Here is a 13,688-nt window from a genome sequence, read left to right on the forward strand (position 1 = left end):
TTGCATATGTATGATGTTCATTAGCATAGTTAATGTATGGTTGTTTCAGAGCGGCAACCAGGTGGAGTTTGAGGCATGTTCAGGTGTGCGCTTTTACAAGATGACTGTGATTTGTAAAGGTAAATTGCATAGAAATGTGTGTTTGCCAGATTATATAAATCTTTTTTTTTTCTGTTTTACGGTGTACATTTTCAACGACATTTTTTGTAAAGTTTCATAAATGAAACCGCAGCTGTGAACTATATGCAGTATTACCACCCTCCAAAGCAAACAAACCCCAACAAAAAGCCAACTGTTTAAATGGAAATCTTCACTACTTGTGTACTAAATGGACGGCATGGACATCTAGTACCCTTTTCTATTATCGTGACACAAAACAGATTTTCATTTTTAACATTAGGCACCCAAACGGGACATTAACATTAGGGACCTATAGGCAACTATGCTTCACCCCCACTAACTTTAAGCTTAGTATTTGTGGTTGGGGTAGGTCAGTCTAATAATTGAAACTCCAAAAATTAAGCAACCGGGCGCCTCCCCCACAGAGCCCCACACTATAATAGGTAGGAACTGCTGTCCATTTAATATACAAGTACCATTTCTTCTACAAATTAAAGTTTGACTTTATTCTGATTCACTTCCTGGTTAAAAAAAAAAATTAAGTACTTAATTTTTTTCCTTAACCAACCAGGCAATTACAATTGAAGTGCATATAACAAAGAAGCCAACAGCTAATTTGCAAACTAACTGCAGCTATTATAAATGTATGCGTATATTATTAAAATGCTCTGTTTTTAGATATACTATTTGTAATTATTAATTTTTAATTTTCAAGTCAAAAAAAGGTGTACATTGAGTAAAGTATATAGTCTCCTGATGATCTGTGCCCTTATGGGAAGCGCAATATTTTTGATGCCCTGTTTTGTTACATGGTTACCTAATCTTACCAAAACAAAAGATGAATGTAAAATTTGTATCACACACTAGGTAAGAAGTCGGATTAAATCTCACATTTTTTCTGTATAGTTAAGTGCAGATTGCTAATTTATTTATTCCTTTAAGATCCTCTAATGTTATTTGTTTTATGACTATTATAAAATAAGACATAAAAAATAAATATTGCATCTTTCTAGAAGGTCTGATTTAAAAAAAAAAAAAAAAGTAAAAATGATAAATACAGAAAGTAAACTGAAATAAATGCTTTTCCATTACCTTGCAGAGATTTCCATTTACTGTACAAAATAGGCCACTTTAGCTAAACTGTCTGGGTGTAGATGTGTGTGGTTAAATATATTTTTTATCAGGCAATGGAAACTGACATAGCAAATGTTTGTTCCTACAACCTTGAAAACTGGAAGTTACTGACAAGGAAATATCATGATTGGTAGCTTTAGGTTCTTGCTGTTTTAAACAGGTGTATGGTATAATATGGCTTATTGTTTAAAAATATCTTCCACCAGTACCCAATGTAATGATAAGTCTGTGTGCTGTAGGGAGCAATCTTGAGGCATCTCCTGAACCTGAATGACAAGTAAGGTGTTTTTTTTTTAATATCATAAAGAAATATTCATGCAATGCAAAAACCAAAGTGCCACAAGTAAGGAGCATAACATAACACGTAATGTCCACAGGACCTACCTATACAAGTCATTGTCCCTGTGGTGTGCCTGCCATACTTATCCATCATCACCAGTAGTCCAAAAACACTCCATGCTTAGTTTCCTTCAAAGAACTTCTCAAACACCTTATCTACATCCTGGCCACCTTTACCTTCTGTCATTTAAACACTTGTCAATATCTCAACTTGCAGCTTCAAAATCAAAGACTGCTACATGTTTATCTTTTAAACATCAACATGATGCAAATGTTAATTTTGCAAAAGTGACATGTGTTTCCTATACAAACAAGATAGGAGCCCCTTTTACTTACTTCTCTTTGCTTTCTGAGCTTTTATTGCATCAATAGTCTGTGAACAGTGAGAAAGATATTCAACCATTTAGGTGATGAAGTATACAGAAAGGTTGGTATAGTGTTGGTTTATTTTACCTGTTTTGTGAAATGCAGAAAAGCCAGATGTGAACAATCAGAAAACAGCCAATTCTGTCTTTCAGGACCTATCCTGGATAGTTTCTATTTTATTGTATTTATTACTAGACCAATTAATCTGTTATCATTAGACTGTATATTAATAATGACATTCTAGCTCCATGAAGTATCCTGACTGGATAAACTAGGATTCTTATGTAGATGGATGGACTCTTCATCATTTGGAATCACACTCTGTAGTGATAATTTTCTGCCAGAATATTATACATCTTTACCAAGGATACATGTGTGAATGCAATGACTTTTTTTCATCATGTCTTTAGGAAGAACTACTAATGGGCTCTCAGATAGATTATATTGTCTGTGCTATTTTGTTGATAGGTTGTATAAAATACTAGCTGTGCTCCCCATCTAAGATGGGCTGAAATCTAAATCATCTACATAAACCTCTTTGTTAACTTTTGAAGTGCACCATGCTATGTTTATATCTCTGTTATATGCCAATTGGTATGGGATTCATAAAAGCAGTGTTAATGTTTGTGATGTGCCATCTGTTAGAACGACAGAGACCTAGCAACCGGTCGGACATACAGACAGACACACAGGCATGTATCCTTTTGTTAAGGTGGTTTTATGAAATAGTTTGTTGCACAGAAATTTTGAAAAATCCCTGCTTTATAAGGGGTGTGTTCACATTCATGCAGAAGAGTCTTTTTCAGAAGGTGAGTCCTGTTTATAACTCCCTTTCTGCCACAGCAAATTCTATTAAAAGATAAACTGGTACATATGCATGGAAAAACATGAATGTGGAGATGAACACCTTGCTAATGTATAACAATTTCAGCACAGATGGTGCCACCAACACATTTGTTTGTCATGCTTGATCTGCATCCTTATTTCCATGTTGAAGAAACTGAAACTAATTGAATAAAGTGCCTTTTACTGGTAGAGGAATACTCTGAAAATGGTTGAATAGCTTCTGTAAATCAAGTAGGATATAACAGCTTATTTTATCTTACATGCAAGGAAGTGATTTGAAAAGTGAGTGAGTATCCAGAGTTTTACAGACTAATAAGCCACAGGATATTTGTGAACTTTGTAAAAAAAAAAAAAAAAAAAAAAAAAACATCCATTTGAGATGCGTATTTTTTAGAGATTTGGGTTGCCACATTAGTACAGTATAATATTAAAATATTGCAACAAAAGAAAGAAAATTGGTTTCTAACCATTCCCTTCTGCAAAACATCCATCCATCCATCCATTTTCCAACCCGCTGAATCCGAACACAGGGTCACAGGGGTCTGCTGGAGCCAATCCCAGCTAACACAGGGCACAAGGCAGGAAACAATCCTGGGCAGGGTGCCAACCCACCGCAGGACACACACAAACACACCAAGCACACACTAGGGCCAATTTAGAATCGCCAATCCACCTAACCAGCATGTTTTTGGACTGTGGGAGGAAACCGGAGCGCCCGGAGGAAACCCACGCAGACACGGGGAGAACATGCAAACTCCACGCAGGGAGGACCCGGGAATCGAACCCAGGTCCCCAGGTGTCCCAACTGCGAGGCAGCAGCGCCACCCACTGCGCCACCGTGCCGCCCCTGCAAAACATTGTTTTGTTTATTTTTCCACAATAACAGGAACAAAGAGAAGAAATACTCAATGAAAATATTTCATTCCCACATTTTTTTTCAAAATTAAGAAATTATTTGGATAATGACTGCAGCCACCATGGCCCTCCAGTACTGCAAAGATGCCCCTCCACAATTTACTGTAGTTATTCTTTTTTCATGTTCTTGCATCTAATTTCCACTTGACTATGTACTAAAGCACATTATATTTATGATAGCTTGGGATTTTAAGTCAATTGTTTCAGCAGTAGGATATTATGCCATCTAAAACTTGCACCTATTCCTTATAAATAAAGGAAGAAGATGTGCAGCATTTATATTTATGAAACTATAAGGTTTGCGATAGAAACAGTCAAGGTCATCATGAGGGGATATAGGAATTTTATCTGTTGATTGTAAGCACTGAATGTTTTTGATGAATTGAAACTTTCTAGGCCTTTGCTGGTGTCTGTCCCTTTTTCACAGTTTATACTTCTCATATGTCAAATAAATTTTGATTTGTTTAGTCAATCATTATTAGATTTATTTTTTACATTAATTATGTTTGTCTTTTGATGCCATTCTTTTTCTTTTTTCGGAGTAGAGTCCTACAAGCCGTAACCTAAGAATTTAAGAAGGAATGCAAGTAAAATGTATATATTGTGGCCTACCGCCCAAACCCGACACAGACAGATGCAGGACACAAGTTTAGCACACACGTTTTATTTTTGTTGCCCCGTTGGAAGCACTTTCCCCCATTTCCCACCTGTACAGCATAGTATACAGCACCAAAACACACTTTCCTTCTTTCTCTTTTCTTCTCTTCCTCTTTCTGCCTCCACTCCCCCTGGCGAGCTTTGTCCTCCACCTCCCGACTCTGGCTTCTTTTATAGAGCACCCAGAAGTGCTCTAGGTGTCTGGTGATCTTCTTCCGGCAGCACTTCCAGGTGTGGCGGACGTTCTAAACCAAAAGGTTCAGCTGTTCCTGCAACGCCCCTTGGTGGTGCTCATCGAACCCAACAGAGCTATGCTAAACTCCAACTCCCATGGAGCCCTGTGGAATTCTGAGGCACCACTGCAACCCAGAAGGGCTGCTATCTAGTGTCCCGGGGAAGATAAAGCCCTGAGCACTCACACCCCCAGCCATTCCATTATATAGGCATCCCAGTCGGGCAAGGACCCTGGCCATCCGCCACAATATATTACATTTTTTTTGTGATGAAATTATCAGTGATATGGAAATCATGAAAAGCCCAAATAGACAACAGTAAAATATAACTGGAGAATGAAACAGCCTCCTCACGGTGCCCACCCCTCCATGAGTTCCTATCCAGAACTTACCTTGCATGAACAGAGATAGCCATTGATTGGAAGCCACAATGACATCTGAGGAAAATGGAGAAAGAATAAAAAAACTTTGTGTAAAGTGGATTACAATTCCCTTCTACACGACTATGCCAATTCAAAATACTAGTGCAGGACACACCTTCAGTCTGTGTCACAGATAATTAAAATAATACAAGATTATAAAAAGGAGCCCTCTGTAAATTAAAGGAAAGTCAACTGCGAGTTTTTCAGCAGCTAAGGCCCATTTAGCAGCGATTGTGCCTAGAGAGAATAGCCTTTGATGGAAGGAAGAAAGACAGCAGGAAAAAGTTCCAAAGAAAGAAAATTTGAGTTTAGAAAGGGGTTTTATAAGAGAGAATAGATAGGAGAATCTTTAAGACATTATACCAGAAACCCGTAGCCTCAAGGAATTCCCAGGATATGTGTAGGAAGGTACCTGGGGATTTAGAGAAACAAATGGAGTCTGCCGAAAAACTCACAGAAGAGCATCCACAAAGATAAAAGTGATTTACAAATTAAAACCGAGTATGTTGGTAATTGAAATTATTAAAGTAATTTTCCTAAAAGTTGTATCTCAAAAAAGAATAGTGAAGGAGGGAGCGTTATGCTTGAAAAGCCAACTGGTTTGTTAATGTTTTTACTGGTGAGCTTTATTAGGCTGAATGGCCTGTTCTCACCCAGACTGTTCTAATGCTTTATAGTGGCTTTTCATGGGGCTGTTTATACTATAATGCAGAGAGACTAGTTTTTTGTTTTAGGAAACTGAGCCTGAACAAAGGATGAGAAAACAAAGGAGAAGACACAGAAACACAGTGAGACTTAAGAGCAGACCTAATTTAAAGATAAAATAAGAAAAGAAAGAATGGCATTGAGAACTCAGGCCTTAAAGATTGGAAAGTTCAAAGCCCCAAGATGTCAGAAATATTTCCAAGTGTGACAATACATTACTGCCTCTAGGCCACAAATGAAACAAAGTTGCCCACGACAAGCAAGGCCAGACTTTGAAAACTGGGACTGAGAGAATTTAGGCTTGGGCAGGGGTCTTAGTTTTTCTTTGCCTTATGACATCTAGTAAGTGCCTATATAACTAATTGACCCAATTTTAATTAAAACTGTTTAAATCTCAGAGAAATAAAAGCAAGCAGTGAGAGAAGTCTCGAAAAAAAACTAATCGGGAAATGCAATTGTGAAATATCTTAGGGTTAGCTGAATTCTCAAACAGACTGATTTGAGCTTACAGTATGTGCCCAATTATATTGCCCTAAATTTGGCATCCAACCTATCATGAATTAATGTGGGATTAAAGTACAATTCTGAAGTTCATGCCTGCTGGATGACTTATAGATGTATGCCATAGTGACTTTGTAAAGCAGCTTCCTTATGTAAGATACATAATTAACAATACTTGTAATGTTAGCATAACAACAAAAGTTTTCATTGCTAAATAGCACTGTCTTCTGTCTCTTTTCTAGGGTAAGTTGCACGATCCTCAGCTCATGGGAATTATTCCTAGAATTGCACAAGACATCTTTGATCACATTTATTCCATGGATGAGAACCTGGAATTTCACATCAAGGTTGGTGTTTCCTGACAACATACATGAAGCTTCTAGCATAGCTTGTTTCCCAGCATTTATTAAAGTGGCCAAGATAATCTATGACAATTTAGAGCATTGTGATCATGAGTTGTACAGAAAGTGCTCATATTGTACATAGATAAAGAATGTTAGCAAATGATTTATTTATTAGCCTGACCACAATGGTACATGTTCTATTTGTAATCTCAATTGATAATGCACATTTTTTGTGTAAAAAGTTCTTTTAAGTTATTTCAATGTCTTAAAAATTGCACTTTTATTCAGGGACTGTGGTAATAAGAATTTGTGTGCTAATTTAAATTTATAGTATGTAGCATTTTCTGTCTTTCCTTTAGGTTTCATACTTTGAGATCTACTTGGACAAAATTAGAGATCTCCTAGATGGTAAGTACATTTTTGGGTTTCGTGGGTGGTATCACTACTAAGTGGTCAGCTGTCCAGCCTCATGGTTCTGAGAACCTTGGTTCAAATCCCGTCCTGCTAACTTTATGTTTTACAAGTTCTTGTTGTATCTGTTTGGGGTTTCTCAACATGTTCTGGGTTCCCTCCTTTTATCCAAAAGGTAAGTAAATGAGTGGTTGTGTGTGTGCCACTGGGTAAGTGATGGAATGGCATCTAGTGCTGGTTCCTGCCTTGTGCCTAATGCCACTGGGAATTGACTAGGTTCTCTGTATTTAAGCCTTCCATTGAAAACCTCAGTTAATATGATGTCTGGATGCATACATGTGTCTGTTTTTTGCAGCTTTATTTTAGCATTTACTGTGTTAAACAGTTTACTTTGCATTGCCATCTTAAAGTAAATGGTTATGACGTTATCTTTTGTTTAGTCTCAAAAACAAATCTTGCTGTTCATGAAGACAAGAATAGAGTGCCATATGTCAAGGTGAGAGATTGTTTCTTTTTCCAATGTGATTGTCCCTATTTTCCTTTAATTTCCAATTTATTGATAGCGGTTAACTGATGAAATATCTAGCAGTAGGTCTTTTACAAAAGTGTTTAGAATTTTTGTTATCAACCTTGTTCTTTAAGAGTAAATAATAATTAACTTGATTTGTTTTGCTTTTAATATGTGTGTGTTAAGTTATTTAACACTTGCGTAATTACAGAACCTTATTCCCACCACTCAAAAAAAATTGTGATTTTTGCATGAAGATCTTTTTTGCAGCAGCCAGCAACATCATGTATGCACAAGCTTTGGTTGTCTAGTGACAGCTTTTGAGGAGGAGGTTAAGCATGCACATGGCTTGCAATCAAGTGACTAGAAGGTATAGGTATAGATTTAGTTTACATCAGTTTAGTTAGTTAAACATAAGTGCTTTAATATAGACAGAGTGTAAGAAAAGGTTTCCTAGGATTCCTGTAGACTGATTGGTATCGTTGTGTGTGTGTATACTTAACTTCGGATGATTACACTGAATGCCGGAAACTTGTCGCTAACACTTCTCAATTAAAAAAATACATTTAGTTCTTCTTGTGCTGTGAAGTAAATAACATCCGTCCCCCCCCTTTTTCCATCTCCAACCCAAGCCCCCAATGATTCCAATATATGAACACTGGCTGCTATGGTACCAGATCATACTGTTTCAAAATATCTAGAGCAAATAACTGGATTGAAATTAAACAGATACTCACATTTCTGTTACCAGATTGCACACAGTATGCTCTTTTGTGTTTTAACTGTGTAGGTGAACCCTGCAAAGGGCCGACATACCGTCCACCACGCTCTCTTTTTCCCTTGTACCCAGTGTTGCCACAATAATCACTGTCTCGCCATGACCCTAAATTCAGCATATGCAGGATTAAATGTATACCTATAATGTCAGTTCAGTTCTTGTCACTTGATTCCATGCATAATCTCTTACTCACTAGCTGTCATTAGACAACCAGAGCATGTGCATGCAGCAGGTAATATCTTTGCAAAATATCACAGTACTTTTGGGAAATAAGTGTTTTGAGGGGCAGCAATAAGCTTCAGTAGAGACTTGTACTGTGTAACCCTTTGAAATCTCCTGTAGGTGTAAGAAATTCACATTGTTTATGTAATTTATGCAATTGTCATGGTTGTTTTCTATTCAAGTGAATTAATTATGGGAAAATTGTGTAAAGTTTTGAAGGTTTTAATTTTAGTCTGAGAGTAAGTTTTTAAAAATAATAATCCTTTACCTTTTTATTTTTTTACATGTAACTGCTTATAGGGTTGCACTGAAAGATTTGTGTCCAGTCCTGAAGAAGTTTTGGATGTAATTGATGAAGGCAAAGCTAACCGCCATGTTGCTGTTACAAGTATGATTGTCTTACATCTCAGTGTGTTTTTGCATTTTAAAAGTACCATTCTGTGTATATACAGTAGCTGACAAGAACATTAGCCCCATTATAAGTATAGCTCTTCTGGCTGTAATTCTGCACTCAACTGACATTTTCATTTAGATTCTGCTAGTTCTTTAGGAGTGTTTAAGGTTCCATTTGACAACAGTGCTTTTCCCACAAAAAATGTCATCAGGTATTCAGTATTATGACTGTTGTATTAATTTGCGCCTCTTAGCTCTACAATAATGATTGTGGTTTCCCATAAAGAGTATTAATAATATTTCAAAAACTGGTTCTGTCATTTGACTTGTGATTCTGTGAACTGTTTGTTCCTTGCTTCTTTTAGTTCTGATCATGTTTATCACTTGACTGACTGTGTGATGAAAATGTAGCACACTGAACTATAATTATGGAAAGCTGCTGTATACAGTATTTGAAAAGATTATACTCTTATAATAGTGTTACATAATTAGTATACTAGAAAAGTGTTTGTGATGAATAAGATAAAGAAACAAAAAAACAAAATGAAGTGACATTGTGCTAAGGGAGGATAGCGTTTGAAAAAATTCCTTTTGTTAGGCATACTACGCATCCTTTTCTGCTTTAAAATAGAAATGTATTATGGAAATTACTGCAATTAATGTAATATAAGACTGACTAAATTGTCACTGTTCTTTTTATGTATCAGTATTCAGCAATAATAGTGCATTGTAATGTTTGCCTTGAGTTAGACATGAATGAGCACAGCTCCAGAAGTCACAGCATTTTCCTGATAAACATCAAACAAGAAAATGTGGAGACTGAAAAAAAGCTGAGTGGCAAACTCTATTTGGTCGACCTGGCTGGTAGTGAGAAGGTACGTACAAGTCTGAGTCTACCGTTGTTTGCTCATTTGTTTTATTATGAGACAATGAGCATATATGTGTAGAGTTTTGAGGTAATAATGAGTAGTGGAGTAGATAATGGAAAAATAAATAAATAAATTTCTGTTTGCACTTATTTTTGTTTTCTGATCCAACTTAAAGATTACATTTGTTATATTTTCTTAAAGCATTTGAATTTTTTTACAGTTATCACTGTTTCATTTCTAGTTGATGACAGTTTATATCATTATACTGTTATCCCATTTTGGCTGAGAAGTACTTGAACTCAACAGCTATTCATAAAAATCTCTGTGTCCTGTCTAGAACGGTAGAATGTATAGATGTCAGGTATTATGTTCTTTTTTTGTATGAATTTGCTTATGCCCCACATGTTTCATGATTAGTGTAATACAGAATTTAGAAAGGAAGCAAAAAAGGCATGAAAACAGAAAACTGCAGTTTTTCTCTGTCCAGGAGGCCAGTCTCACTGCATCTCTATTACTGGCCAAATCCCCTCTCCCCCACCTCTACTCACCCTGTCTGCCATCTCAATGTTCAGAGATCTCCTGTAGTGGGAGATTTTCATTGGCTGTAGAGTTTCTCCCATTTCATTCGAAGTGTGAGGCTGCCATAACTGTTTAATGTTGCCAGAATCAAGCAGCCACAACATACTCGGTCTTAGAGTGGCATACACAACTCCATGATGTTGGGGAATATTGATGTACCTGGGAGAAGAAAAACAAAATATCACTTTGAGCACCTACAGAATATCAAAACTCTACATGACAAGAGACCGGTGTCCTTATTAAACTTACAATAGATCTCTCTGGCTATGTCTCACCTTTCAATTGCAGCACCAACACAAGATATTTTACAAATCCATCAAAATATAACGTGGAGATGTGTTGCATGCTTGTCAGTCATGCAAGTAAGAATTTCTTTGTACTCTGACAATAAACTTGAAATGAACATGCTTCTCTCCAAATGAACATTAAAGGTGTATTTACCTTGAGTTTCTTTAATGAATCACTTGTGTCAGTTGTGTCAGATCTATAGCAAAATCTGAGGAAACATGCTTTGGTGCCTACTTGGTGAGAGTGCATGTTATGGGCACTTAAAAAATTTCAGAATTGATTAATATTGATTTTAAATAAAGGTTTTGTGTATTGTTTCTTAAAAACTATTGTATCAGGAAGAATGTTTATTTCATGAAATCCTGTTACTGTTACTATGACAGTGTTGAAGAAAAGTATTTGTATTAGTCTATGATTTCCATAATTGTTAGAATTATTTTTACTTGAAATTTAAATGGCTGTGGTTAGGCAAAATCAAATATGAACACCACGCTTTGAGTGTCTGGGCATATACACATTTATAATTTCTGCAGTATTGCACTGAGGATTCTTTTACTGTATCAAATGTTATTTTTCCTTTAAAAACACAAAATTACTGTTTTGATGATTTCTTACAGAATTCATTAAGTACATACAGTAGTTAATTATTTTGAATACCACTTTTCATGATCATAAAAGATGTACAAATTATTTTCTTATTGTTCTTCTAAAATTTGTTTCATGTGTGATTTTTTTTTTTTTTTTTTTAATTGCTCCTCCTTTACTTATACTGTAAGTTTCAACTTTTTATTAGCATTTTTACTGAACTCTTTTTAAACTGTTGAATACGAGAACAGAATTGTTTCTTATTGTTAGACTGGCTGCTGTTAAAAATGTCAGTCACATCTGAGCATACTCATGTCATTCATACTTTTCTTAAGGTTAGCAAAACTGGGGCGGAAGGAGCTGTTCTGGATGAAGCTAAAAATATCAATAAATCCCTTTCTGCTTTGGGCAATGTTATCTCTGCACTGGCTGAAGGAACTGTAAGGGCTCTTCACATTTTCTTGCTTTTTCTCTGTGCCCAGTGTGCTTTTCCTTATAATATTTACTGCTGTTTACACTGAAATATCTTATGCAGGTGAACACTTTACCTTTCATACATTTAAATTAAAGTTGCTATCAGTAACTTCCTACAATATGTAATGAAGTATTTGTGTTAATTCAAAGGCCAATTAATAAAAAAATCCATTCACGACAAGTTATTTATTTATTTTTTTTACATGCATAAAGAAACACTGGATAAGGCTTATGGCTGTCCTCTTCTAAACTAACACTAAAGTCTGTTGTAATTCACTCTGTCAAGAGAGTAATTTGACTTGGATGCCCCAGTCAGTGGAAGGGCAATTGGATTTTAGTCTGAAGGGTCTTTTGATATAAAGAAACACAAAGATTGAATGACAGTATCGGATATTTTTTTTCCCTTTAGGACAAAGGTGTCTGCCAATTCTGTCCAAATCAGATTCCTTAAAGATTTTTCTAAAGATTTTGTCAATCCATAGTTACTTAGATAATTTATAAAATACTACTGCTGTATGTTCACTGTACAGTGCTGGCGACTTCCTATTGAAGCAGATTATTTTTTTAGAACAATGCCATAGAAATGGCTAATAATCTTCAAACCTTTCATTTATTATTATTATTATTATTATTATTATTATTATTATTATTATTATTATTATTTATCTTTTTCTGGTTCTGTAATTAAATAAGCATTCATATTGTTTTTTCTTACATATTCTTGTAGGATTTTATTAAATTATTTGCTCGTTTGAATGGCACTTTACATGCTTATCTAGCTAGATGAGCCTCAGAGTGGTGGACAACTGAAAAAGTGATCTCTTATTCCTTAATCCTTCCTGCATCAATGTACAGTAGATCTAATTTATATACTGTTTTATGTACACTCAACATTAAAGTTGTTATCTTTATTGAGCAGCATATTATTTGTTAAAGTGCAAATGCTAATGGAATATTGCTAGACACATTTAAAAATATCTGCAGATATTGAGAGTGTCACTGAAGATCTTTATTTGTTGTACTTGCCATGTATTCAGAAAGCATGCAGATCCCTTAACTTTCTGCAATTTATGCACACCTTATTGTGATGTAGTTTAATTTTAAATGGATAAATTTGCCATTTTCATCCATCAATCTACACTCAATAACCTATAATAGTAAAGTAGAAGCATGATTTCAGAAAGGTTTGTGAATTTACTTAAAATCTCGCTGTTTTTATAGAATAGAATGCTGTATTCTATTTGTTTTAGTCTGTGTGCCATGTCATTTTTTAATTCAGTCAGTACTATATTTAAACATTTTTTCCATTTTCTAATCTTCATAATATATATATATATTTTTTTAGAAAACCCATGTTCCTTACAGAGACAGTAAGATGACCCGCATTCTTCAAGACTCTCTTGGGGGCAACTGCAGAACTACAATTGTTATTTGCTGTTCTCCTTCAATTTTCAATGAAGCTGAAACCAAATCGACCCTAATGTTTGGACAAAGGTAGATAAACATTATCTTAAGAAATGTGGTCCGAGTAGAAATGTATTTGTGACTATACTTGATGCTGAATATCTAATTGCGACACCTATCCTCGCTATTGAGGCAAATCTACTTCATAGAACTTTAATCACCGGATATGTGATCAGAATCACAAGTCTTGCTCTGCTAAATGAAAATACCGTATGTAGATTTTGGTTTATCAGATTGATATTGGAGTTGAGTATAATGGTGCATAATGATTGGAGTAGATTACTACAACTGGAGTTTGTAGTTTTGTGAAAATAATGCCCCAGTATAGTATATATTACAGTATAGTCAGCCTATTACTAAAATGCTACGGCTTTGCACAGGAGAATATCACACTACTAAACAATGTAGAATGTGAAGATTTTAAATTTTACGGTGCATTTTCTGTCTGATGGCTTTCACTTACATTAGATTGCTTTGTGCAGTCGTAGGTCTGTTCTTCTTTTTGTTCTGTCTTTCCTTTGAAATTCTATGAGGG

The 13,688-nt window shown here is 35.4% G+C and overlaps 1 protein-coding gene across 1 annotated transcript in view; it reads left to right on the forward strand.

The window, feature by feature from the left end:
* The window catches only part of kif5c (kinesin family member 5C), a 168,327-nt gene that overhangs the window by 77,164 nt on the left and 77,475 nt on the right, over positions 1-13,688 (forward strand). Inside the window, 7 exon segments of the mRNA XM_028806530.2 lie at positions 6,481-6,585; positions 6,942-6,990; positions 7,434-7,489; positions 8,802-8,889; positions 9,645-9,769; positions 11,551-11,655; positions 13,035-13,183. Coding sequence (XP_028662363.1) covers positions 6,481-6,585; positions 6,942-6,990; positions 7,434-7,489; positions 8,802-8,889; positions 9,645-9,769; positions 11,551-11,655; positions 13,035-13,183 — 677 coding nt within the window.

Source organism: Erpetoichthys calabaricus, chromosome 8, assembly GCF_900747795.2.
Source record: "Erpetoichthys calabaricus chromosome 8, fErpCal1.3, whole genome shotgun sequence".
Lineage (NCBI taxonomy): Eukaryota > Metazoa > Chordata > Cladistia > Polypteriformes > Polypteridae > Erpetoichthys > Erpetoichthys calabaricus.